Below are 27,786 nucleotides of genomic sequence, written 5' to 3' on the forward strand. Positions count from 1 at the left end.
GCGCAATTATTCAGATCCAGTTAGCGCTGAGGGGGCTTGAACGCGCTTCGCCGGCGCACCGCCTTGGCTCATTAATGCGCTAATTAGCCGACGCTCTACCACTGGACCACAAGCACTATCACGTGTAATCAGTGCTCGTTTAACGGGTCATTAGCACCCCATTAACACGCATGCGTAATTCAGAAAACAATGAATAGCGCATGCGTGTGACGTCAGAGTCCGCCCTCCCATTCATCTTTTCTTGAAACCACACCCGCTATTGTTTATGTCAACATGACCGACCAATCGGATTAACTGGATTAACGCTTGAAAAGGTAAGGATTTATGGCTAACCCTTGCCTAAATGTTGGTTGAAACATTTTTATTTCAAAAGAAATCTCGATCGGTAAACAAGCAAAACTTGCTGATGTAAGGTAATAACTTTACAACAGCTGGGTATATATAAGAATATATGTAAGATAGCTTAATGCACAAATGAAATATATGAAGCCAATACAGGTGATGTCTGTGAAATAAGATAATGCAGTTATCCTCTTCTACATGCATAAAATTAGGCTACTCGAATATTTTGCTTTGGACAATGAAATCGTGAACTGATTGAAGAATAGTCATGTTTGTAGAACTGCTAACTAAACTACTGTCATTTAATATCGTTTGTAAATCATACCCATGTATGTAGAAATAGATGGTGTTTCTGATATTATCGTATTTTTGACAGGTATAGAAAAAGTGAATTGCTTCTTCAAAGTGATACCCACAAGTGCAGTCTGATACATGTCGTCTAAACTTATCAGCGTTTAGGTCACTGCAGCCGAGCCTAAGGCGACAGTGGACAATTTGGCATGATCTATGACCGTATTTTAAGTCAAAATTATTAATAATTGTATCAGAACGATTAATTAAGAATTTGAATTCGTTTAATTAGCAATTATTAGTAACTTCGTTGGGTAGATTGTTCCAAGGGTTTATCGTAACCGGAAGAGTGAGTGAGTGAGTGAGTATGGTTTTACGCCGCTTTTAGCAATATTCCAGCAATATCACGGCGGGGGACACCAGAAATGGGCTTCACACATTGTACCCATGTCGGGAATCGAACCCGGGTCTTCGGCGTGACGAGCGAACGCTTTAACCACTAGGCTACCCGACCGCCCCGTATCCGGAAGAAATGATTTAGCATAGGTCTGGGTTCTACATTTGATTATTTGTATGTTAGATCTATTTCTAAGTTATAAAAGAGATATGTTGAGGATGTTGAGAATGTGGAGGGAAAAGGGCTTCACTTTGAGCCCCTTGTTTTCTTTCAATACCGCGATCTGAGACACTGTGAAGTGGTATATATAGGTAGATATAATACTAATCTATAGATTAGAATCCACGTCAAGATAATATATTTGAGGCTTAAGGTTTTTGACAGCCCGGGCCAAGTCTGACCGAGCACAGACCAATAACTTCTAATAAAGCACCCTGAGAATGTAGAGGGAAAAGGGTTTCACTTTGAGCACCTTGTTTTCTTTAACTACCGCAATATGAGACACAAAAGAGGTATATAGGTAGATATGATACTTATCTTTAGATGTAAAGAATGTTCAGTAACTTTAGAAGTGCTAGGACAGTTATTAACAAGTGTCGTGTCATCCTTATGAAATTCGGGAATATCCACTTCCAGAAAACTTCCTGTGTTGGTTTAAAATGAATTAGTAAAGGTTAATTAGGATTGCCTAACACGTTCATTAATGAAAGAAGAGTAGTCAAAACACTATCATTTCCTGCCCAGGACATCACACCCCTACACGCTGAGGTCGGTGAAAAACCTTCGCATCAAAGAAAACACACACTGACCTGTCCACGAGGACTCACGGTATGTAGTCATAATTATGAGTTTATTACATTGTTGAAGATGCATTTTTATTCAATCTTAATTAAATGAGAAAAACTATACGTTTGTGGACATCTGCCTAGATATACACGTTTCGTTTTATTATCCTGCAATCCATTTTTAGCATAACCTGTAGGCCCGACATGGACCTTTTCCTGGTCCGACTTTTAGGCAATCCGGTACCCCATGTCGCTTATGTACTGGTTATAGTCGTCACAAAACGAGTATGGGCATGAATGGTAGGTGTGGCTACCCACCAACATCAGGTAGTTGAGTTGTATTTGGATACGAGGACTGCTGCTTGCTCAGGACAACAGGAGGTAATTAGTATTTCTTAAACCGATTTTGTAGCATTAAATAAGACACTAATCATGGCTGCAGTAGTATCTCCTGAAATACTTGTTGTTACCCTGTCTGGCGCTTGGCATTAAGTGGCTAAAACAAGGACTGGTCGGCTCGGAGTTAGTATATTGTGTCTGAGTAGGATATAAATGTTGGGAGTGACATCCCGGGATCCTTTGGACATGTTTTACTTTGCTTTTCATTGAAAGTGAGAAAGTCCAACCCGTTTGAATTACACAACACATCTCCCCAACACATGGATCGATGTTTAATCTATATAACAGTGCTATTATTCTACCTGACAATGTATTTAATGAAATTAGTGCAAAACAAAATCAACGGTTAAAAGGTTTCATTGAAACAACTACTCCTAGTCTGGCCTAAAAAACACACCCGCAACCCGACACAGATCAAATGCAACTTAAAAACACAATCATAATCTGGTTAATCTGTATCAATCAACGAGTTGGAGTAGCTTACTCTGCCCACAGTATGACAGTATGGGGCAGCTCAGTAATTAGAAGGTAAGACCAGGCAGGCACACTGGTCTGTCCGATGTCTGACAATTGGGAGTGAACCATAGCAGGTACAGCGGAATATATATCGGCGAAAGTATTTGCTCCTTTTATAGGAACGATTGGTTTTATGACAACCGGGCCTCGACACAAGCGTGATGTGGAAGACAATATATACATGCACATCCCATATGGTGACTGTTTTTCACTATTCATATATAAATTCATTCATAATACCACAACATTATAGTACTCCTTTCGTAGAAATAATTCGATCAAGTAAAAATGACTGCGTGACTAGACGAATCACCTATTTGTGCCCGATAAAAGAAACTGCCTTAATTTAGGAACAGTGCTATTACATGACATTTGAAATTTCTAACTAGCAGATGCATTAGAGAAAGTGACTACATGTACGTAATCCGTAGCAATCAATGGTGTCAAACAACTGAAAATCATATCTGTCGGAGAGTCACCAAATTACCAAGTTTTATTAAATACTATATTTATTACAATTCAAATATGTTAGTGAGACATTTTTCAGAGGAGAAGGCATACACACAAGAATTATATTACTTCAGAGTGTGAATGCAGGTTATACTTTTCATTTCAATTCTCAGCTTCATACCGGTGGTATATCTGAATTTGTATATGGAACCATAGCATGACAATTACTTGCTAGTCGTCAGACTACAACACACATAACAAGGTCAAACAATTTAGGGCACCGCTTTTGCAAGTTGTTTAGTACAATACTGTTTTATTATAATCTATTTCAATTTGTTTTAACCTTATTCCCTATACCATTCCATGCATGTTTATGTTGCTACATCTTATTGCTCATGGTCCCAGGAATAAAAAAAACCAAAACTTTAATGTTTCTCCTTCCTAATCTAACGTTATAACATTTCAGGTCATTACCATCATCTAAAACACAACAGATGATGCAAAGAGTATGGTATTCGGTTTGATGGTCTATGCAGTCTTTAAATTGATTTAAAGGGGACTAACGGGATCGGGTGGTCAGGCTCGCTGACTTGGTTGATATATATCATCGATCCCAATTGCGTGGATCGATGCTCATGATGTCAACCACTGGACTGTCTGGTCCAGACTCGATTATTTTACAGACAACCATATGGCTGGAATATTGCTGAGTGCGGCGTTAAACAACAAACAAACATAAAATTGATTTTATTAGTCTATAAATCTTATGTCTAGTGCATATCTTCACAAACAGGACCTTTAGCTGATATAAGAAATGCAACATCTAGTTCAAATATTTTGAAAAAGCCGTTTGTACGCCAGTTGTGTCAGGGATGATGGTATAGTGGCTGTAGCAGACGGATTGACAACCGTTGTTACGTGAGTCACTGGGTTATTAGTACGGCATTGGCCTTTTTGATTGTTACTATACTTTGAGGATGTATGTGGCCAGTGGCTGACGTAATTCAGGTAGGGAGGTGCAGGTAGGGAGGTGCGGGTTGAGGTAGGGAGGTGCGGGTTGAGGTAGGGAGGTGCGGGTTGAGGTAGGGAGGTGCAGGTAGGGAGGTGCGGGTTGAGGTAGGGAGGTGCGGGTTGAGGTAGGGAGTCGCAGGTAGGGAGGTGCGGGTTGAGGTAGGGAGGTGCAGGTAGGGAAGTGCAGGTAGGGAGGTGCAAGTAGGGAGGTGCGGGTTGAGGTAGGGAGGTGCAGGTAGGGAGGTGCGGGTTGAGGTAGGGAGGTGCAGGTAGGGAGGTGCAGGTAGGGAGGTGCGGGTTGAGGTAGGGAGGTGATGGGTTGAGGTAGGGAGGTGATGGGTTGAGGTAGGGAGGAGTGGGTTTAATGTAGGGAGGTGTTGGTTCGATGTAGGGAGGTGATGGGTTGAGGTAGGGAGGTGATGGGTTGAGGTAGGGAGGAGTGGGTTTAATGTAGGGAGGTGTTGGTTCGATGTAGGGAGGTGATGGGTTGAGGTAGGGAGGAGTGGGTTTAAGGAAGGCGTTGCTGGGTTAAGGTAGGGAGATGCGGGTGTGAGGTAGGGGTGTGTGGGTTTAAGGTAAGGGGGTGTGGGTTTAAGGTAGGGAGGTGTGGGTTCGAAGTAGGGAGGTGATGGGTTGAGGTAGGGAGGAGTGGGTTTAAGGTAGAGAGGAGTGGGTTTGAGGTAGGTAGGTTCTGGATTGAGGTAAGGAGGTGCGGGTTTAAGGTAGGGAGGTGTGGGTTGAGGTAGGGAGGAGTGGGTTTGAGGTAGGTAGGTGCCGGGTTGAGGTAGGGACGTGATGGGTTGAGGTAGAGAGGTGCGGGTTTGAAGTAGGGTGTTGCTGTGTTGAGGTAGGGACGTGATGGGTTGAGGTAGAGAGGTGCGGGTTTGAAGTAGGGTGTTGCTGGGTTGAGGTAGGGACGTGATGGGTTGAGGTAGAGAGGTGCGTGTTTGAAGTATGGAGGTGCCGGGTTGAGGTAGGGACGTGATGGGTTGAGGTAGAGAGGTGCGGGTTTGAAGTAGGGTGTTGCTGGGTTGAGGTAGGGTGTTGCTGTGTTGAGGTAGGGACGTGATGGGTTGAGGTAGAGAGGTGCGGGTTTGAAGTAGGGTGTTGCTGGGTTGAGGTAGGGACGTGATGGGTTGAGGTAGAGAGGTGCGTGTTTGAAGTATGGAGGTGCCGGGTTGAGGTAGGGACGTGATGGGTTGAGGTAGAGAGGTGCGGGTTTGAAGTAGGGTGTTGCTGGGTTGAGGTAGGGACGTGATGGGTTGAGGTAGGGACGTGGTGGGTTGAGGTAGAGAGGTGAGGGTTTGAAGTAGGGTGTTGCTGGGTTGAGGTAGGGACGTGATGGGTTGAGGTAGAGAGGTGCGTGTTTGAAGTATGGAGGTGCCGGGTTGAGGTAGGGACGTGATGGGTTGAGGTAGAGAGGTGCGGGTTTGAAGTAGGGTGTTGCTGGGTTGAGGTAGGGACGTGATGGGTTGAGGTAGGGACGTGGTGGGTTGAGGTAGAGAGGTGAGGGTTTGAAGTAGGGTGTTGCTGGGTTGAGGTAGGGACGTGATGGGTTGAGGTAGAGAGGTGCGTGTTTGAAGTAGGGTGATGCTGGGTTGAGGTAGGCAGGTACGGGGTTATGGTTGGGAAATGCGGGATTGAGGCAGGGAGATTCATTTTTGAGGAGCTGTTGTACTCAACCCGCAGGTCGTATTCGGGAAAAGGGAAACACCCAGTGCATTCGTCTTCTCATCTGTCGTTTTACGTCGAGACTGAAGAAACACGAAGACGGGGGTTATAACGCTTGACTCACCTTCACAACCCGAGTCATGAATGAAAATAAGTTACTTTTCAGTGTGTTCAGCACTTTCAGTGTCCTTGAATGAAGGAAAATGTGATTTGTCGGTGAAACATGTCAATGCTAATACGCCACGACACAGGAGCTGCGAAGGATGACCGCCCTGTGAAAAGAAAAAGGATAACAATGAATCTGTTTGATTGGATGTTGATGGGCTTTGGGGTTGAATACCATGACGCGTAAAGGAGGATCACACAGAAAGCAACCATACATGCCTTTCAAGCTGAAGTGCAATAGGCCTTAAACATTCTGAAAAGGAAAGCGGTAGAAAAGAATTAATGTGAAAATTTCCGATGAATAGATCTCAATTCACTTCACTACTTTCAGTGACATCTGAGTTCAAGGGGCGGTCGGGTAGCCTTGTGGTTAAAGCGTTCGCTCGTCATGCCGAAGACCCGGGTTCGATTTCCGACATGGGTACAATATGTGAAGCCCATTTCTGGTGGCCCCCGCGTGATATTGCTGGAATATTGCTAAAAGCGGCGTGAAACCATACTCACTCACTCACTGAGTTGGAACATTTTTAACCCAAGAATGTACCCGTTCACAAAGAATTCAAGTATGCTTCTGACCTATATGATCGATGTTAAAAAATGTGTTTCTGATTAAATGGACATGAATCGCAGATACTCTTGAATAGTAATAATATTCTGCAACCGACTGTAATTATTCACCTTTTTGTCTCTCCATTTACTATGGCTGACTGCACTTTTACCCTTTTAACAGTGGACACCGATTACAGTATACATGTAGGCTTTTTGTTCAAACAGGAATTTGCGGGAAATTATAAGCAATAGTTCTCTGTGTACTAATTACATGTTTGAATTTATCAGTTCTGCGTTCTGAGATACAGTGATGGAAGTATCTAACTCAGGTGGCTAACGTCATATCTCCCTTCAAGTCAGCTCTATTTTTCATGGATAATTTAATTTACCCGTTCTACATTTCGTTCCAATTGACCTTGATCATTCAACTCGCCCGCGAAGGTCGAATGTTTTATACGACTTTTAAGTGAATACATTTACAGTGTACATGTATATGTATAACTTTTAACTATATCATGTATATTCATGATAAGCAAATATATTGAATGGATTTCGTTCTTTATTCGAATGAGCACATTCTGAGGCTAAATCTGCAAGGGACAGTCAACATATTTCTTTGTACAATGCAAACAATACAAACGTATCGGCTGATTAAAGAGACAATGATTGTATAATCCACATGTAATATATTATTCGTTCTCGTCCTATCTATTTGAAGTCATTTTAAAGTTTCAAAGCGTTCTTGGGAGTAGTGCGCTTTACCGCTTTACCGGGCACACTTATTCAGATCCAATTGTGGGGGCTCGAACGCGCTTGGGCGGCTCAATTATTTGATAATTTTTGAATTTTGAATTGTTTTAAAATAGTGTGATATTATTAACAACTGAGACTATTGAAGGCTGTGTCACTCAGGGGGTTAACATAGTGTCAAACTATTGTCCCCTGACAGGGGCACGTGAGTCCATCTATATTGAAGTGTATAACATCAACTCGTGTCTTAATGTATTGATTGTACTTCCATTTTTTACTATTGGTTAGCACTACATACAGCTATTGGTGACCAAAGTGATGGCATAAATCCTGCCGGGAATCATGCAGGAAGCAAAAGCAATGTAAGTCCCCATGATCCCCAGTTAGGTGGTCCAGGTTTGGTTGCCAGTGGTCTATAGCCTGGTTTTAATTTATAGAAACTAATCTACTGAAAATGTCTTTGTTTTATTATTGCGCAGGTTTGTTTTATATTTAAACTGTGATATTTTCCTTACTTTTTTACTGTCCATCGTCGAGAGATTTTTAATTATAGTAACTACCTTGTTCGTATCGCGATATGGCTGCAATATTGCCGATGCGATGTACAATTTTAACTTACTCACTCACGTGTAAGTTTCCCTAAGACCGAGAAGGGGTGTAGGATCGTAAAGACTAGTAAGTTTTCCTAAGACCGAGAAGGGGTGTAAGATCGTAAAGACTAGTAAGTTTCCCTAAGACCGAGAAGGGGTGTAGGATCGTAAAGACTAGTAAGTTTCCCTAAGACCGAGAAGGGGTGTAAGATCGTAAAGACTAGTAAGTTTCCCTAAGACTGAGAAGGGGTGTAAGATCGTAAAGACTAGTAAGTTTCCCTTTGACCGAGAAGGGGTGTAGGATCGTAAAGACTAGTAAGTTTCCCTATGATCGAAAAGGAGTGTTGGACAGACAGACAGTTTCCACTCGAATAGGAGCCACGCCACACCTAAACTTGGCTAGTGCCGATCTATAGTTTCTGGCCATCTTATTTGAAACATAGTTTTCTGCCTCATATACCTGCTTATAACATCGGTACATTCTCAATTTATTAAGCCCATTTCGCCCCTCTTCCTTTCATATCACTCCAAAGGATAACATATTCATTCGTACACCATTGTTCCACCTGTGCACAAAACAAAATATATCTGTCGAACCTGTTGCGTTTAACAGATGTCCTAAATCCATATTACTGAACTTCTTTCTCACCCTACCATTCCAATTTTACAACCATTTACAGCGTATCTATTAAACACATGCATTTTTAACCTACTTGGCATATTCTTAAAGGGGCACTGATCTAACGCAATTACCCGGGACTGGTTGTTGCCTTTGTTATTGTTTTTTCCCAGTGAGTACCCGGATGTATAGCAGAAATCTAGACTAGTTCGCGACCTCTGCTGCGCCATTCGTAAGCGCATTAGTCACTTTTATGGGTAGTAATAAGGGCGTATGGTCACATTGATCAACAAAATGAAATACAGTTTTCGAGATAATAAGGAAATGTAGGTATCTTTGTGGGTAGCATCGGTAATGGTGACGAAGTTTTGATAAGCCACTTGCTTGGTAATTTTGCGATTTTCGTTTACACTATTTTGACTTGCAACACAAAGTAAATGTTTCACCTGGGCATTGCTTTTTTATAGTGTGTATATATTTTTACTGTCAAATGTGTAACCAATTTATTAAACGTCTAAATATTCAGTTATTTTACAAAGTGACTGAAAAACATTTCCATCTGTATTATTATGATAACGAATTCCAAACATTTTGATGTGTAATGTCATCACCAAGAGACTGAAAATGTTACGTTGAAAAGTACATTTCTATGTTGTTTGGCTTCTAATCCTACATAATAATCTGTTGTGATGTCTGTAGGCCCTTTTGATCGTCTTAATCAATCTGGGCAGATTTTTTAGTCAAAATGACTGAAATATTTACACATTTTATAAATTGCCTGAGAGAATCACATTTTACAAATTGACGGTAATATATACACGCTTACAAAGGAAAAGACCTGTGAAAACAACGTCTATCGCGCATTGAAGAATTTCCCAACCAAGACGTAGAGAAACAAGAACGAATCCGTTCAAATGAAGGAAAACAAAATGCAAATTTCATAATTACAACCTACCAAATTTATGTGTATAAATTTTAGGTAGCTTCCTTGTTCGAGGAATGTATCCGTGAATATCCACACAAAGCAACAACACTGATCACTTGGATTGTTTCAGGTGTTTTACATAGGTGTCAAGTCTCAATGGTCGGCTGAGAAAGCCCACGTGACAACTATTTTCATAACGTCCACGGTTCCTAAAAAATCCATTGAGTGATAGATAACAATGATCCATTAATCAACGTATTATCAGTTAACCCTTTGAACAAAGTTTGTTGTTTTTACATCGGCACTTCACGCCATGATATGAGTGTATTCCCTTTGTTTTAGTAAACCTAGACATGTAAACACTCACTCTTGACATATCCACTGTGCAAGATAACAGTGATTAATCAATCAACGTATTTTCTGTTAATCCTTTGATGACTAGGAACGATCCGTTCATTTACAAAAAAAAGTAAATCAACTGATCATTCATCTCTTGCTGGGCTGCCACGTGCATATTACATAACACACATTTCAACTCACTTCAAACCTGGATTTAGATTGAATAATTACCCCAGACACAATAAATGCCAAATGGGAACCTTTGTCAGGTAATCTAAGTGGCGCTACCACTAATTGTACATGTAATAAATTCATTAACTAAGCATCAAGTGAATGACGACCAATATACAAGTGTAGGGTTATACGAGAAAACGTGGATGACAACAAGGGAGTAGTAATCGTATTATCGACGCAAGCCGAAATCCGAAAATGCTTTCACTGCATGGATACTTTTTTTAGTATTAAACTATAACCATCAGGGGTATTTCCAAATGACGACATCCGATGAGCTCCGCCGTTCTTTTTGTCTGTTTGTTTAGGTTGAAGAAATTAATTAACATGCGCCCTTTGTCGAAATCTTTATAGATCACGGTTAACCAATCAGTGTTTATGCAAAAATGCGTAAAACAAATATTGCCTCCAGGCTCCAAGTTTATTTAGCTGTCTTTGCAGACGGCAGCCCAGTCTCTGGTCACGCTCAGTTGCGTTGCGTATCATCCGGGTACTCACGGGGAAAAAACAATAACAAAGGCAACAACCAGTCCGGGGAATTCCGTTAGATCAGTGCCCCTTTAAAGCGACACCATCGTCTTGTTGAGTCATGAAGCGAGAGTCACTGGAGCGTGAGGCACGGTAACGGTATAGGGAGCCCGCGGTCGCACGATAGCGCGGTATTTGAGGGAGTAAGTTGGGTTAAACGCCGCTTTTAACAGTATTCCAGTTATATCGCAGCGTGTCAGCTTAATATCGGAGGAAAGCCCGAAGTGATGCAGGTCTCAGACGTTTACCACTTCGGTGAAACCCACGAGCACGGGTATGGTGCTGACAAACCTAGAAACATAATCGGGGCGAACCAGGATTCGAACCCACATTCATAGGTTTCTGGCGTGCCCAAGGGACCCATAACACTAATTGGTCCCATAAAAGGAACAATTAGTTTCGCAGATACTTGCTGTGGTTCACTCCCAATTGTCAGACATCCCATTTGTCAGACGACCAAATCATCTGACGGACCAGTCAAGTGTGACCAGTGTGCCAGCCTGGTTTTAACAGTTTATTTCTCCAAACCACCGGCGGTGGTACAAAAGAGTACAAAAGAGCAAGCATGTAAACAAAGTATTAATATGTGACAAGATGACAGTATGTCATGCATGGATATGTTATATCTTTTGTGTTTTGTGTTTTCGTACTGCTTTAAATATGTCATCAATAAATCTCGATAGGTTCATAAGACATCTAGTGTTTTGATTGGACAATAACCTCTTGAATGTATACAAATTAGACAAATTATTTTGGTAAGCAGTTGGTAAGTATTCAAATCTGTTTTGACAGAGCCTGGCATCTTAACAGATAATGAGTGAGTGAGTGAGTATGGTTTTACGCCGCTTTTAGCAATATTCCAGCAATATCACGGCGGGGGACACCAGAAATGGGCTTCACACATTGTACCCATGTCGGGAATCGAACCCGGGTCTTCGGCGTGACGAGCGAACGCTTTAACCACTAGGCTACCCGACCACAGATAATGAAATTCGTCTGCAACTGAAGAAGAGTTGCACAGTTTACATACACGATCCTTGCTTTACATTATTCCAACGGCCGGTTTCTATAGGTAAATTATGGTTACATGTTCTGAGTTTTAAAATTGGAATATACATATTTTTTTGTGATTAGTAGGTATCTTTCAAATTTTGTTTTTTTTCTGTCAGATACTGATAACAGTAACCTTTACTGCTCAATGCCATAGTGCATCTCCATTCTTGTAGGAATTGATCCTATATTATCTGAGCTGCCCCATCCTTGTTATGAAGGACCACACTGACCCCACGAACACCATCAAAAGGATTATGGGTTACAGCTCTCGAGACCTCACAAAGATTAAGGCGGTTGCATGGGGCATAGACAATGAGGACCGAAGCCCGTAACTGCTACTCAAAGCATCAGTCAAGACAGCATGTCAACTTCAAATGTAGGCGTGCTGGCGTCCTAATCTGTACCAGTAAGCCATGTATTGGCGCTTCGAGTGATGGAACTGTTATTTGTGATTGTTGTGGGAAAGGCTGCATTGAAATCAAATGCCCTTACAAACACAGATACACTGATATCACCACAGCAGCTAGCTCAAGACAAGGGATTCTGTTTGGATGGTGACTTGAGGTGAGGTGAAATGGGGTTTAACGTCGCGTCCAAGATTATTGCACTTATATAGCGACGTGTATGTACGTGTGTTTGTGGCTGCTTGTACTAGTCCGGACTGATGCCGATGTATAGTGCTAGCTTGTATGCTTATTCAATTTTTCTTCAATTGTATGCTTGGAAATGTCATTCCATGCTGAATTTACAAGTATTTGTAAATATATCCACACACGAATGCGAGCTCGCTTACATGCGTGTGACTTCTGCGGCCATCTTGGCTGTTATGTTACTGCTTTCTTGTTACTGAAATGTCAAGCCCGGGCTTGGTTAAAACAAGGATTGCAGATAGATCCGCTGTCTGTTTTGTAGATCTCCTGTAACCAAGAGATGTAATAGCGAGGGCAAACTATTTCAATTTCTGCGGGATGGACAGCTACTCGAACATATATAAACAGAGCAGCCAAAGATAAAAATGAAATCATATCATGTACGAAAATAGAAATCATATCAACACTAAAAGAGAAAGTTATCGAATACTAAACCTCGCAATAGATACGTTTATCATAAAATGGGTAGGTTTCTCGGCAGGATAAAGCCAACGGATAAAAAAAGATATCCGTTGGGGTCATATGCGGATAGAGATGCAAATATCAAAGGTCAAGTAGGGACTACTTTCAGTGTTTATAAACAAACATGGCGTCGCCCTTGTCATTCGGTAATCGAGTCAGAATTAACCATCAGGAATCTGAATAAACTACAGGGATAATTGCTACCATTATCAAACGAACAGTCTAATATACTGAAAATCAGTGTCTAACTTTGGAGATATAAATTTCGAAACAATTTTGCGAGGGCACACGAGGCCTAGCCAAGCGGGATCAGTAGCCATATCTGTGCTTGTAGACCTCTGCGGCTTGAAACCGTTTACACAAATTAAAATAGTTGGATTTGGGCGAAATATGTTTGAATTGTTACCTTGTTTCATTTTGTCGCTGTGTGTACATCTGATTGCACTTCTTAACGTTATGACAGGACAGGCCGACTGTCAACAACGTCTGAACGTGGCCGTAACGTCTCATACACTAGGGTTAGAGTAGCTTACCTTTGACAAAGGTCAGTTACTCTAGCGGTCCCTCCGGTGGATTGCCGCGAAATGCAAGTAAAAACAATTGTTGTTTTGCGTATATGTTGCTTCGCCACTGCATGAGAAACAGATTTCAGTTGGAACTTTTTTTTTTTGGTTGATATTACAGTCCGACTTACACATCACCTACCCTGTGACGTAATAAATAATAATGCGCGCATGCCAGGAAAACTCGCAATGTGTAGGTAATGTTTGTGAGAGAGGGAAAGCGATTTTCAAGCACAGAATTAAAACATGACATTATATGATAAAAAGGTCATCACGCTTGTGTGTTTGGGGATGGTAAATATCCTGTATTAGAATAAACACTACGTATTAAGCTCGCCAAGGCTCGCTAAATACAATGTTTATTCCTAATGCAGGATATTAACCATTCCCAAACACTCTCGTGTTCACACACATGAGTCCCATTCGTCAGTCTGGAACACACTAAAAGCTGTCAAACAAGTTTGGGGACCGCTTGTGCACAGGCAAGTTGTGCGTCACTAAGTAATTTGAAAGGCATTGGCCTTATTGATTGTTACTATACTTTGAGGATTTCTGTGGCCGGTGGCGGACGTTATTCAAACTCCTTCCACACTGACACCGCATCAAAGTAATTTGTGTACATAACCCTTACTGACACGGCGGGTTGGTAGTTCGCGCGTAACGGACGAGGCTGTGTCTATTGGGCGGCACCTTTGATATCGCCTCAAAACATATTTTTATTGAATGACCCAAAAACGATGATACACATAATTATCACGGAGAAAATTCAAGATCCGCTCTTGTTGAATATATCAAGGCACCAATTCATCTTTCATAAACCATTTGTGTCGTTGTGCTTAATTTATCATCCAAAACTGGCTCCCACAGGAGATATCGCTTGGGTGAGATCAAGCGATATCTACACTGTAGATATCGCTGCAATGAAATTACATCACAATGCTTTGCAGACCATTGTGATGTCACTGGTTACCATGACGTCACAATCAAATGACATCACTAATGGCTCTGCTACTGAAGCTGTTAGCAGTACTTTTTACACTGAAGACACTGCTAATTATTGTCTACAAATTAAAAAAGTTGGAAGAATGATGTTGGATGATAAATAAAATCTCATCCTCGTGTCTATTGATATCAAATATATCAACACTCGTTGATAAAAGTGGCAAAAATCCTTTACAAGCCTCGGAATATTTCCACTTTTATCAACTCGTGTTGATATATTTGATATCAAAAGACACTCGGGTGAGATTCTCTATATATCCACAATTAACAAAAATATGTGATACATGTATCCACAAAAATATATACACAGGATAGGTATTTGCCCACAACAACACCTATATAACTGTTTATTCACGCATGCTGCAGATAGTAATTGAATGAGATCAGGCATTGTTGACTCACCTGTAAAATAGGCCGACACTGTAATTTGATACAACGTACTAGTGAGAATATGGGAATTATCATCAGATGGCTGTTGTTGTTTTCTGTGTCAAAAGATTCATTCAAGTTTTCCTAAATCGACTTCAAACATAATTCCCATTGGTCAGTTCGACACCTCATATAATAAAATAACTATTTCGAGATTTCGTTAGAATGTGAGATATTCAGCCAGACGTTATGCTTTGGGCTTTGGGGGTTGCTTATATAGTAATTTTGAAATTTTGAGATTTGGAATGAATGCCAAGAGTGGGTGGAGGACGAACTTAGGGAGCTGTGTGTGTTGGGTGGTTGTTAGATTAGGTAGTGTTGGTTTTATTATTTTATTTGGGGTTTAAATGAGACTAATTAGTCCTGTTTTAATTAGGTGTTAGGTTTGCAACCACCGACCGCCGTGTATATGTTACAGGAAACACGTATAATCAGTGACATGAATGGTATGACAAATAGCAGTCAGATGGACACTCAGGAAAGACATGAAAGACTTGACTGACATCTAGAATTACATTGCATCTTGGCCTTAAAACATTTGCAGCGATTGGTCTGACACCGTTTAGTTCCAACACAATTACACCTTACAAAGCCATGACCACCACAGACTGAGTCAAGTTGAACCGCTTGACGCAAAGAGAGTGTTCGATCGGTATTGAAATCGTCAGCATTATACAGTTTCGTGACACATACATCAAACTGGTTACAGGAATATTTCCCATTTAGCACACCACCCTTGACTGTAATTGTGAACATGTCATTGTCACTACACTCAATAACTACACCAATTATGTTACGCGGATCACCTTTTCCTCTGTCGACATGGGGGATAGGAACAGTTACATTGTCTCCAACACTTACAGGCCTAAAAACACGTTTGCTGCGTTTCACCATGTGCTGGGCTTGTTCTTCTTGTGCTTCTCTGGCTCTTTTTCTGTTCTGCACGTTGATTATGAAGCCTTCTCACAAGTTATTACAGTACATGCTTCTGCTTGTTAAGAGAAGCATGTTGTGTTTTGATTTCTATGGACAACTAGCGAAGCCTTCTCAAATGTTGTTACAACACATGAATCTGTTTGTTTACAGGAGATTGGCTTAGAACAGGGATATGCTTTCAGTAAACAAGTATAAAGTCCCTTGGTTCATTTCAGTGATTATGTCTAATTACTGAAGATTTCAGTAATTGGACATAACCACCGAGTGAATCAGTTATTAGACATAATCACTGAAATTTTCAGTCATTAGACTTAATCACTGATTATACTTGTTTCCTGTAACATATATACAACTCAGGCCCTCTATTACGTTACTTAACTAAAGATCACAACATCCAAGGTGTCAGCGGTTGATCGGCTGTGACCGTGGATGGTTGTGTCGTTATTTAAGAATGTATTCAGGTAGGTTGTCCTCTTTCAGAAAGACTATGTACTCTCTGTGACAAGCAAGCCATAGAGGATGAATTTCATTTTGTTGTAGAATGCAACTTCTATAAAGATACCAGACTATCTATATTTAACATAACACAAATACAAGAAACAAATTTCACTGAATTTTCAAATTTTGAAAAGTTTCTGTGGCTTCTTAAAAATGACAACATTCAGTACCAGTTATCTAAATGTTTGCACACTATGTACAGCAAAAGGCGTTTGTGCTTATCCAGTCATCCAGTCATTCAATTGTGTTGACGTCCAGTCGGATGTTCTATTGGTTGTATATAGTCAACGGACCATGTCGCTTCTGTACTTCTGTGTATAGTCGTCACAAAACGAGTATGGGCGGAAATAGGTTGAACCCACCAACTTCAGGGAGTTGAGTTGTAGTTGGATACCAGGACTGCTGCTTTCTCAGGACAACAGGAGGTAATTAGTATTTCTTAAACCGATTTTGTAGCATTATGTGAGACACTTATCATGGATGCAGTGGTATCTCCTGAAATACCTGTTGTTACCCTGTCTGGCGCTTGGCATTAAGTGAATTTACAAGTATTTGTAAATATATCCACACACGAATGCGAGCCCGCTTACATGCGTGTGACTTTTGCGGCCATCTTGGCTGTTATGTTACTGCTTTCTTGTTACTGAAATGTCAAGCCCGGGCTTGGTTAAAACAAGGATTGCAGATAGATCCGCTGTCTGTTTTGTAGATCTCCTGTAACCAAGAGATGTAATAGCGAGGGCAAACTATTTCAATTTCTGCGGGATGGACAGCTACTCGAACATATATAAACAGAGCAGCCAAAGATAAAAATGAAATCATATCATGTACGAAAATAGAAATCATATCAACACTAAAAGAGAAAGTTATCGAATACTAAACCTCGCAATAGATACGTTTATCATAAAATGGGTAGGTTTCTCGGCAGGATAAAGCCAACGGATAAAAAAAGATATCCGTTGGGGTCATATGCGGATAGAGATGCAAATATCAAAGGTCAAGTAGGGACTACTTTCAGTGTTTATAAACAAACATGGCGTCGCCCTTGTCATTCGGTAATCGAGTCAGAATTAACCATCAGGAATCTGAATAAACTACAGGGATAATTGCTACCATTATCAAACGAACAGTCTAATATACTGAAAATCAGTGTCTAACTTTGGAGATATAAATTTCGAAACAATTTTGCGAGGGCACACGAGGCCTAGCCAAGCGGGATCAGTAGCCATATCTGTGCTTGTAGACCTCTGCGGCTTGAAACCGTTTACACAAATTAAAATAGTTGGATTTGGGCGAAATATGTTTGAATTGTTACCTTGTTTCATTTTGTCGCTGTGTGTACATCTGATTGCACTTCTTAACGTTATGACAGGACAGGCCGACTGTCAACAACGTCTGAACGTGGCCGTAACGTCTCATACACTAGGGTTAGAGTAGCTTACCTTTGACAAAGGTCAGTTACTCTAGCGGTCCCTCCGGTGGATTGCCGCGAAATGCAAGTAAAAACAATTGTTGTTTTGCGTATATGTTGCTTCGCCACTGCATGAGAAACAGATTTCAGTTGGAACTTTTTTTTTTTGGTTGATATTACAGTCCGACTTACACATCACCTACCCTGTGACGTAATAAATAATAATGCGCGCATGCCAGGAAAACTCGCAATGTGTAGGTAATGTTTGTGAGAGAGGGAAAGCGATTTTCAAGCACAGAATTAAAACATGACATTATATGATAAAAAGGTCATCACGCTTGTGTGTTTGGGGATGGTAAATATCCTGTATTAGAATAAACACTACGTATTAAGCTCGCCAAGGCTCGCTAAATACAATGTTTATTCCTAATGCAGGATATTAACCATTCCCAAACACTCTCGTGTTCACACACATGAGTCCCATTCGTCAGTCTGGAACACACTAAAAGCTGTCAAACAAGTTTGGGGACCGCTTGTGCACAGGCAAGTTGTGCGTCACTAAGTAATTTGAAAGGCATTGGCCTTATTGATTGTTACTATACTTTGAGGATTTCTGTGGCCGGTGGCGGACGTTATTCAAACTCCTTCCACACTGACACCGCATCAAAGTAATTTGTGTACATAACCCTTACTGACACGGCGGGTTGGTAGTTCGCGCGTAACGGACGAGGCTGTGTCTATTGGGCGGCACCTTTGATATCGCCTCAAAACATATTTTTATTGAATGACCCAAAAACGATGATACACATAATTATCACGGAGAAAATTCAAGATCCGCTCTTGTTGAATATATCAAGGCACCAATTCATCTTTCATAAACCATTTGTGAGGGTTAGAGTAGCTTACCTTTGACAAAGGTCAGTTACTCTAGCGGTCCCTCCGGTGGATTGCCGCGAAATGCAAGTAAAAACAATTGTTGTTTTGCGTATATGTTGCTTCGCCACTGCATGAGAAACAGATTTCAGTTGGAACTATATTTTTTTGGTTGATATTACAGTCCGACTTACACATCACCTACCCTGTGACGTAATAAATAATAATGCGCGCATGCCAGGAAAACTCGCAATGTGTAGGTAATATCCAAACTACCATAATATGAAAATATCTTTTTTTTCGTGAACAATATCCTTAGGTATAATTCTATGTTCATATGTTGCATGAGAGTATATGTCCGTGTGTCTGTGGAGTGGGGCGGGGGGAGGGGTGGTGGGTGGGTGGGGTTTGCTGTATACATATGAAGATATTGTTAGTTATAATATTTTATTTATGTATTTTATTGATTGTATAATTTTAGGTGTCTTTTAGGCCAGTAATGGCCAGGTGTATTATGTACACATGACACATTAATAAACTATATTATTATTATTATTATTATTATTATTATTATTATTATATATATTGCCTAACTGACCCTTATTTCACAGTCGGAGTGTGACGGTGTCCCGGTATAAACTCTCCCCCGTACAAATTCTCCCCCCGGAGATTTTATACCAGTACAGATTCTCCCCCGGAGAATCTGTTCTGAAATAAAATCTCCCCCGGGCGGATATATTTCGCGCCCCCCTCAGTATAAAGTCTCCCCCCTGATTATTCGGTTTGTTGCAATGTCTTTAAGTACTATATTCTTTAAATAGTTATCTTTAATGTAAGGAGGGTTCCTTTAAAATATAGATTATGAAATATGGTCATGATGAATTGATATTTCAGCATATTTTATTTGGTAACTGTACCTTCCATCCTAAAATAAATATAAGACATAATCATACCAAACAAATTTGAATGAAATGACTTAATGTAACAAATACATGTACGGTTACTGTTGTAACTGAATACAGAAATCTTATTAATCCTCGCAAACATTCGGTTTTAACACTAACAGCCTGTATTAATATTGAACAACATCAACCGGCATCGTCAAAGCAAAGTGTACATGTAATTGTCATAATCGGGCTGGCAGTGAATCTTAATGAAGAACACCTTGTTAAAAAGACACACCGAAACTGATTTCCATAACTGATGACCACAACATATTGCAAAATATCAAAATAGTAAAAATGATACAGTATAACCTCATGCTGAAGAGAAAACAAGAACAACACAGAGAAGTAAAATAGTACGTCATATAGAAATGAGATAAAGTAATCTGAGAAGGGATTCATACGTTATATACAACTTAAACAATTTTATTATGAAAAACGAAAGGATAAACACCGGAGAAGAAATATACCCCGCAAAATTAATAAAAATAAAAATCAACAAATAAAAAAAAACCAACCACACACACAAGTTACTAAATGTATATTTAGATAAATATATAACCCAGAAAAAATAAAGGAGAGAACAAAATAAATAAAACAATACATAAACAAATAAACATTAAAACCTAGAGGAATATGAAAAGCCAATGTGTAATGCTAAAGCACGAAGACACGATCAACTGTACCAACATTACAATGTTCCCCGATATGCATGCTTTACCTTGGTTACATACGGGTGATCTAAGTCTTTTTGTTGTCTGTATACATTTTTTTTATATACCAGTTTGTGTCTACATGTGAACACAATCGATGGTTGAAATGTTAGTCTAAGAACAAAACATGAACTAATTCTCAATAACTCTGATGTATGAGGTTACCTTCATCTTTGATGTATTTTCAATCTTTATTCAGCACTGAAGAGGCCACAGGCCTATAGTACGAAGCATTAAGTTTATGAATAATCATCATTGATTTTGACTCCATAAACTGTCATACAGTATTCATAAAGTATCAGGGGTCATTTCAACTTGCAAAATGATTGACATAGTCCTTTATAGAGCGAGGATTGGGCTGTTTTCCCAATCATGTCAAATTGTCCACTGTCGCCTTAGGCTCGGCTGCAGTGACCTAAATGCTGATAAGTTTAGACGACATGCATCAGACATATCAGACTGCACTTGTGGGTATCACTTTGAAGACGCAATTCACTTTTTCTATACCTTTAAAAAAACCGATAATATCAGAAACACTAATATGTATTTCTACACACATGGGTATGATTTAAAAACGATATTACATGGCAGTAGTTTAGTTAGCAGTTCTACAAACATGACTATTCTTAAATCAGTTCACAATTTCATTGTCAAAAGCAAACGATTCGAGTAGCTTAATGTTATGCATGTAGTAACGGAAAACTGCTATATCTTATTTCACAGACACCACTTGTATAGGCTTCATATATTTCATTTGTGCATTTAGTATGTTTATGTTTAGCACCATCTTACATATAATCTTATATATAACCAGCTGTTGTAAAGTTATTACCTGGAGAGGTATTTACATAAGCATGTTTTGCTTTTTTACCGATCCAGATTTCTTTTGAAATAAAAATATGTTTAAACCACTTTTAGGCAACTGTTGAACAGCATGGCAAGTATTTATAAAACGACCGGGGGAGGAAATATTCTGGGGGGAGATTTTATTTCGTAGGGTGGGGGAGAGTTTATTTTGAGAGGGGCGGAACTGTACCGGTATAAATTCGCCGGGGGGAGATTTTATTCTGGGGTCGAATATATTTCGTGACACCGGCCCTATTCACTGGTTCTCAGGGTGAGTGACCCTTTGTGTCAGCCTGGCTGGGCAGACTTGCATGATAGGCCACTGTCTCACAGCTGGAGTGACCGTGGGTTTACCCGCATTTGTGAAACATAAAATATATTGAATGCGGCGGTCAGTTAGTGCATTCACTGCATTGAATTTACTTTAAGAATAGTCAGATTAGTTTACCGATAAAAGTTGATTATTATATATTTTCTAGTAGGAATTTGGTGTTAGAAGAAAGCTATGACACGTCAAATGTTGCCGCTAGGGGAGCCATAGATTGGAAATCATGTTTTGAAAGCAATGTTTAGAAGTGTGTCGATTATTGGAAATTATAAGACTGGTCCGTAGTATCCACGTTTGATGTCTAGTCGATGGCACGTGGTCAGTTCACTCACTCTTCTCACACACACAAAAAAACCAACTATTTATTTGGGTGCAACTGCCTGTTTGTCAGAGTTGTGGACTGATGTAAATAATCCTGATGCTTGTGATTGATATTAAATATGTAATGTGTATGTTGAGTGGTGGTGAGTGTGTGTGTGTGTGTGTGTGTGTGTGTGTGTGTGTGTGTGTGTGTGTGTGTGTGTGTGTGTGTGTGTGTGTGTGTGTGTGTGTGTGTGTGTGTGTGTGTGTGTGTGTGTGTGTGTGTGTGTGTGTGTGTGTGTGTGTGTGCGTGCGTGCGCGTGTGTGTGTGTCTGTGTGTCGGCCACATCCAGTCATTCAATTGTGTTGACATCCAGTCGGATGTTCTATTGGTTGTATATATATATATAGTGTGTGTGTGTGTGTGTGTGTGTGTGTGTGTGTGTGTGTGTGTGTGTGTGTGTGTGTGTGTGTGTGTGTGTGTGTGTGTGTGTCGGCCACATCCAGTCATTCAATTGTGTTGACGTCCAGTCGGATGTTCTATTGGTTGTATATAGTCAACGGACCATGTCGCTTCTGTACTTCTGTGTATAGTCGTCACAAAACGAGTATGGGCGGAAATAGGTTGAACCCACCAACTTCAGGGAGTTGAGTTGTAGTTGGATACCAGGACTGCTGCTTTCTCAGGACAACAGGAGGTAATTAGTATTTCTTAAACCGATTTTGTAGCATTATGTGAGACACTTATCATGGATGCAGTGGTATCTCCTGAAATACCTGTTGTTACCCTGTCTGGCGCTTGGCATTAAGTGGCTAAAACAAGGACTGGTCGGCTCGGAGTTAGTATTATGTTTCTGAGAAGGACATTCATGTTAAACTTCGGCATGGTATCTCAGTGGGCTAACACTAAAACTTGGCAGCAGTCCGGACTAGTACAAGCATACAGCTGCATGCACCTTGTAGATTCAAATTGTTTTCTTCATTGCAAACTGAAAGGTCATAGGCCCATAGTTCAACGTATTTACAAGGCATGGATGTTTCTTCTAACTAACAATGTATGTACAATGCAATATTTTGTAATAAAGTAATATTTGAAGTTGACATGAGTATGCAAAACAAATTAATATTTCGGAAAGTTATAAACTTCTTTGGAATATACTTGTTTCTTAATTGACGACAGAGTTTACACACAAGCATAAAATGATACTCATTTTCTACAACATTAAGATTACAAGATGTACAAATATTGTTAGACTTTTTAAATATACCTTTATAGATCTTTAAATCATAATATCCTGCTCTGAACTGCGCTAGCGAAACTCGAATTGTTTTTATTGTAACAGATATTAGATATTCTTATGGTATAAATTGTTGTTTGAAGAGAGAATAGGTATATGTACATTTGCTATTTCTTAGTTTTTTCTATCCACATTTGCTGAAAACAATCTTTGGCTCTTTGGAGTAACAATGACATAAACAGAAGAAGAGAAGAAGAAGAAGAAAATTGTTTTATTAAAGTGTCACATGCTGCAGTACTAAATATATGGACATATAAACATTTCATTAAAAAACAAAAAACAGCACCCGGCCAGTTTGCCTACGAGGTACATTTAAAATATATAAAAAAAGAAAGGAAAAATTAGTTGCAACTTTGTATATTACTACACCCACACCCACACCCACACCCACACCCACACCCACACCAACAACCACACCGATACACCAACACACACACATCCGCATTAAAATCCCGCTCAAAGCATTCAAAAAGGTAAGCATACAAACAGGTAAGCATACAGGACGCTCACAGCAATCTCATACAGGACACTCGCAGCAGTCTCATACAAAACACTCACATCAATCTCATTCAGAACACTCACAACAATTTCATACAGAACGCTCACAACAATCTCATTCAGAACACTCGCAGCAATCTCATACATAAACATCTCGACATTTCCCAAACCCTGATCCATCCATGCGTATCTAAGGCCTAAATTGAAAAGGGTGACCTTGTAGATTATAACAACACACCTATCAGGATCGTCAAGATTGTCCCACATTTGGGAGTGACATCCCGGGGATCCTTTGGACTTGTACCTGGACACCTACATGTTTGGGTTTCCTTTTCTTTGAAAGTGAGAAACTCCAACCCGTTTGAATCTCCCCAACACATGGATCGATGTTCGTCCCCACCCCTAAGGCCAAAATTAACTGTGTTGTGGCTGGTTTGTTGTTTAACTTCCCACTCAGCAATATTCCAGCTATTAAACAAAAAACAACAATAACGAAACAAAAAGCCGGATACTACTTAATTTGTGGATAGCATAAAAATAAATTAAAGTTTCGTTTGAGCTGGCATGAATATAATAAAATAATTAGCAAGTCTATGCTCATAATTCTCTCTATTGGTCCAACGTGAAATGTTCTTCATGAATACTGTAAATCATGAAGTTAACGCAATAAATAGTCACCACATTTATTCGAGTATAGAACAGAACCCTGGCCTAAAATGCGTGATGTAATTTATGAGTGAGTGAGTATGGTTTTGCGCCGTTTTTAGCAATATTCCATCAATATCACGGCGGGAGACACCAGAAATGGGTTTCACATATTGTACCCATGTCGGGAATCGAACCCGGGTCTTCGGCGTGACGAGCGAACGCTTTAACCACTAAGCTACCCGACCGCCCTGTAATTTATGAGAGTAGCCTTGCAAACAACACAATTCCATAATGTAGTATTGGCTGATAGACGTTCGACCAAGTAACATCATTTACTAACTTCAACTATTCATCTAATTTCCATTAATGTATGTTACATAGTTAATATGTTCATGGGCTTCTTCACTGAATGTATAGTGTGCAGGACTACTTCAGTTACGGAGAAGTAACATATTTTAAAATAATTATGATATTATTGTCATTATTATTCCTTCAGATTATTACAAACACAATTTATTATGTTTTCATGTTAAACATGAGAAGTATTGAGATTATGGAGATTCATGATTTTTTAACATTGGCATTGTTAACATAATTCTAAATTCTTAAAGATATGAAGTTTCTTTGTTTGTTGTTTAATGCCCCACTCAGCAAATTTAAGTTCAGTTGTATTATTAAATTTATATTATTTTGCAATTGTTACAGAGACTTGACAAAGTGATAATAAAATGTATAGTCGCTATGCTTAAAAAGTAAGCATACACTAGATTTATCTTCCAGACATAGTGCACACCAAAGGATAATCATATGTCATAACTCTATTGTACGTGGACGTCAACGATATTTGTGTATGTTATAGCTGCATGATTGGTTGGACGCGGATACGTCATGATCAAGTTTCAGTTTCAGTTCTCTGAAAAACAACCAACGGTGTTACAAGAGTATATATATATACAACATATAATATACAATGCAGATCAAGATGGTAACAAACCTAAAATAAAAAAATAAAAATTAAGCAAATAAAATAATCATAATCATGATAATCAAAAGAAATAAAATTAGACAACTTAACGCAATAATGAGTTCAAATGTACGATGAATCTGGACAGATGTTTCAAAGTGGATATATATTTTAGGTGAAAACGTTTTACGCAATTTACACATATTTGGCCAGATATAACAATTCTGTGGTATGTCAAGAAGCAATGAGAAATTGACACGTATTTGATGACGTTAGATACATGTAGCTACGCGATAAATCGCAACCAAACAAAGAAGAACGAAGCGTGATTTATTTCACGATAAAACATCTCTGGAGATTCGAACATAAGCTCGCAACTTGATGACGTCGTACATTTGACGTTGTTATTTTTTAGGGGGAAGTGTCTATTGATTTGTTCCCCATATATGTAGCTAAGCAACGTAGATGAACGCAATGCCCGAACGGTCGCATCCAAAAGTGAGATCGATAATATTGTGACAATCGATATTGGGAGGAAAAAGTACAGATAATCGACGTGAAAATTATGAGAATATGCCTGAAAGACCAATTTCAACCCCCCCCCCCCCCCCCCCCCCCCCCCCCCCTTCTATTCAGGGAGTCGTCATTATTTAAATACGGATAAATATTTTTAAAGCGTCTGTTTTTTACTAGCATAATTAAATAGATATAAGAACGACTGCGCCCCTCTGACATTATCTCTCATGTTTTTCAGTTTACAAAAGCGACAAAAGCCTTTCCATTATCATAAAAAAATGCTTGCCAAAAGTAAAGCCGACTGAACGATTCCGACAACACCAGGGGCATGTGTCATAATTCACCAGCAAACAATGATGACACTGGGTGCTCGCAAAAAGGCGAACATACCCGCCTACACGTCCAACACATAGCCCCGCCACAGAATCATTTAAACTTGACCAAACAACCCACATACACACATATATATATATATATATATATATATATATATATATATATATATATATATGGTTCAGGGTTGCGAGACAAACTACTTCACAGTCTGTGTCGCCGTCGTGATCTTTAGAGCTAAGCAACGTGAGCCATCTGAGACACCGACTCGACACCTGTTTGCAACCGTCACACGCCAGTTACGACTGACACTACTTCTTTCTCCCAACAAAAAATAATGCAAAAAATGTCGGAAGTGTATATTTTTAAACCTGCTAATTTACTATTTCGATACATGTTTCAACTTTAAGGTAATTAAATGTAGCTCCTGTTCCAAAATGGTATATGTAATGCTGTTTTTTGTGGCCCTTGTGGTGCTTTTGTGGAATTATTATGAATATCAAATACATGTATTGAAATATGGACTTGTAAAAGAGCTCATCATTATGCACGCCAGAGCGACATTGTGGTCGACTTGTATGTCGCTCTCGCGTTACATTTGCTAACGAACCAATTACGTTCGGATTTAGTGCACAAAGCGTTTAAGCTCCCATGTGTAATCCTAATGAAAACTCAATAAGGGTTTTAAAACAACACAGTAATCCATATCATATTTCACATCACCACGATATGACACATAAATGATATTTTCTTCTTTTAATAATGAAATAAGATAATAAAAAGTTTTGTCACTCTCATTTTATTCAACAACCATCAACCATGTCACAACAATATATCATTACTCCAAGTGAAGCAATTCACTGCAATGGTCTGCATTCACAATTCTGGATACGGCACCATGTGTCTCTTTACCTGAAATAAGACATAGATTGTCTTAATAAATTGTCTCAGGAAAGAAAACAAAATAACACTTTAATACTCAGAATATAGGTATTTAACTATTATTAAACTATTATTAATAGGAATAAGGAATAGGGAAAAAAAATACCTTCATGACTGGTTTGGGGTCATGGTTGTGTTCCCGGTTAATATTGGTGTTCTGGTCATCTTTAGTCGAAACACGTACAGCTGCAGGACATATCTTTTCGAGACTCTGCCAAGACTGCCACGTGTCTCTCTTCTTACTGCAACGGAACATAAACCCTTGAAAACAAAGAATCCTACCTCCAGGATGGAATGGTATGATTTTGATTTCAACTTGAGGGTTTGCCATTTTGCAAGTAACTTCACATTCGACTTCTTCTTTATTTATATCTGTTATCTGAATATCGCTCCATCAACTAATCAAAACCGCGGTAATAACGCTCACTTAATGAATTAAGATTGACACTGATTGAACATGCAACAATGATTAGTATGATTACTAAATCATAATCAATTACTGAGATATGGTCATGGTGAACATACTAATCCTATGTTAAAACATACTGATCCATTACGTAAACAGATTAAAACTTCAAAGCATTACCGCATGTCGCTCTCGCGTTCAGTCTAAAAAGGTTTACTGAGAGAGAGAGAGAATATTGTTTATTAAAGTGTCACATGTTATATACACTTCGTAATAAGATATATACAAAACAGTAAAATATAACATCCGGCCAAATATGACCTACGAGACACTATAAAACATATCAATCATAAAACTATTCAGTTGAAACAGAATAAAAAATACATACCTCGTGATGCAGGCGCGGAGCACGGCCGTGGGCGGTTTCAGTGAGGAGCGCACCAGCATGCCAGGATACACGGCAACTGACTTCGAAAGTCCTAAGTTAAACAGTGCGCTCCCCCTTAACTCCCCCCACCGCGTTGCGCCGCCCACCACGTCATACATACATACATACATACATACATACATACATACATACATACATACATACATACATACATACATACATACATA

General features: G+C 39.6%; 2 protein-coding genes across 2 annotated transcripts in view; one reads left to right on the forward strand and one right to left on the reverse strand.

Annotated features, from left to right (window-relative positions):
- Positions 1 to 3,411: 3,411 nt before the first annotated feature.
- Positions 3,412 to 27,618, reverse strand: LOC124115234 (extensin-2-like). The gene is made up of 5 exons (XM_048395417.1): positions 27,560 to 27,618; positions 26,872 to 27,007; positions 4,905 to 5,860; positions 4,180 to 4,714; positions 3,412 to 3,423 (listed from the first exon to the last, which is right to left on the reverse strand). Exons 1-5 carry the CDS (start codon positions 27,616 to 27,618, stop codon positions 3,412 to 3,414), a joined length of 1,698 nt encoding a protein of 565 aa, XP_048251374.1.
- Positions 22,182 to 27,786, forward strand: part of LOC124115231 — a 30,734-nt gene continuing 25,129 nt past the window's right edge. Inside the window, exon 1 of the mRNA XM_046476145.2 lies at positions 22,182 to 22,264. The gene's annotated coding sequence lies outside the window, so the exon portion shown is untranslated. The remainder of the gene's footprint in view (positions 22,265 to 27,786) is intronic.

The sequence above is a fragment of the Haliotis rufescens genome, unplaced genomic scaffold (genome assembly GCF_023055435.1).
Source record: "Haliotis rufescens isolate VD_foot unplaced genomic scaffold, xgHalRufe1.0.p SCAF_14, whole genome shotgun sequence".
NCBI lineage: Eukaryota > Metazoa > Mollusca > Gastropoda > Lepetellida > Haliotidae > Haliotis > Haliotis rufescens.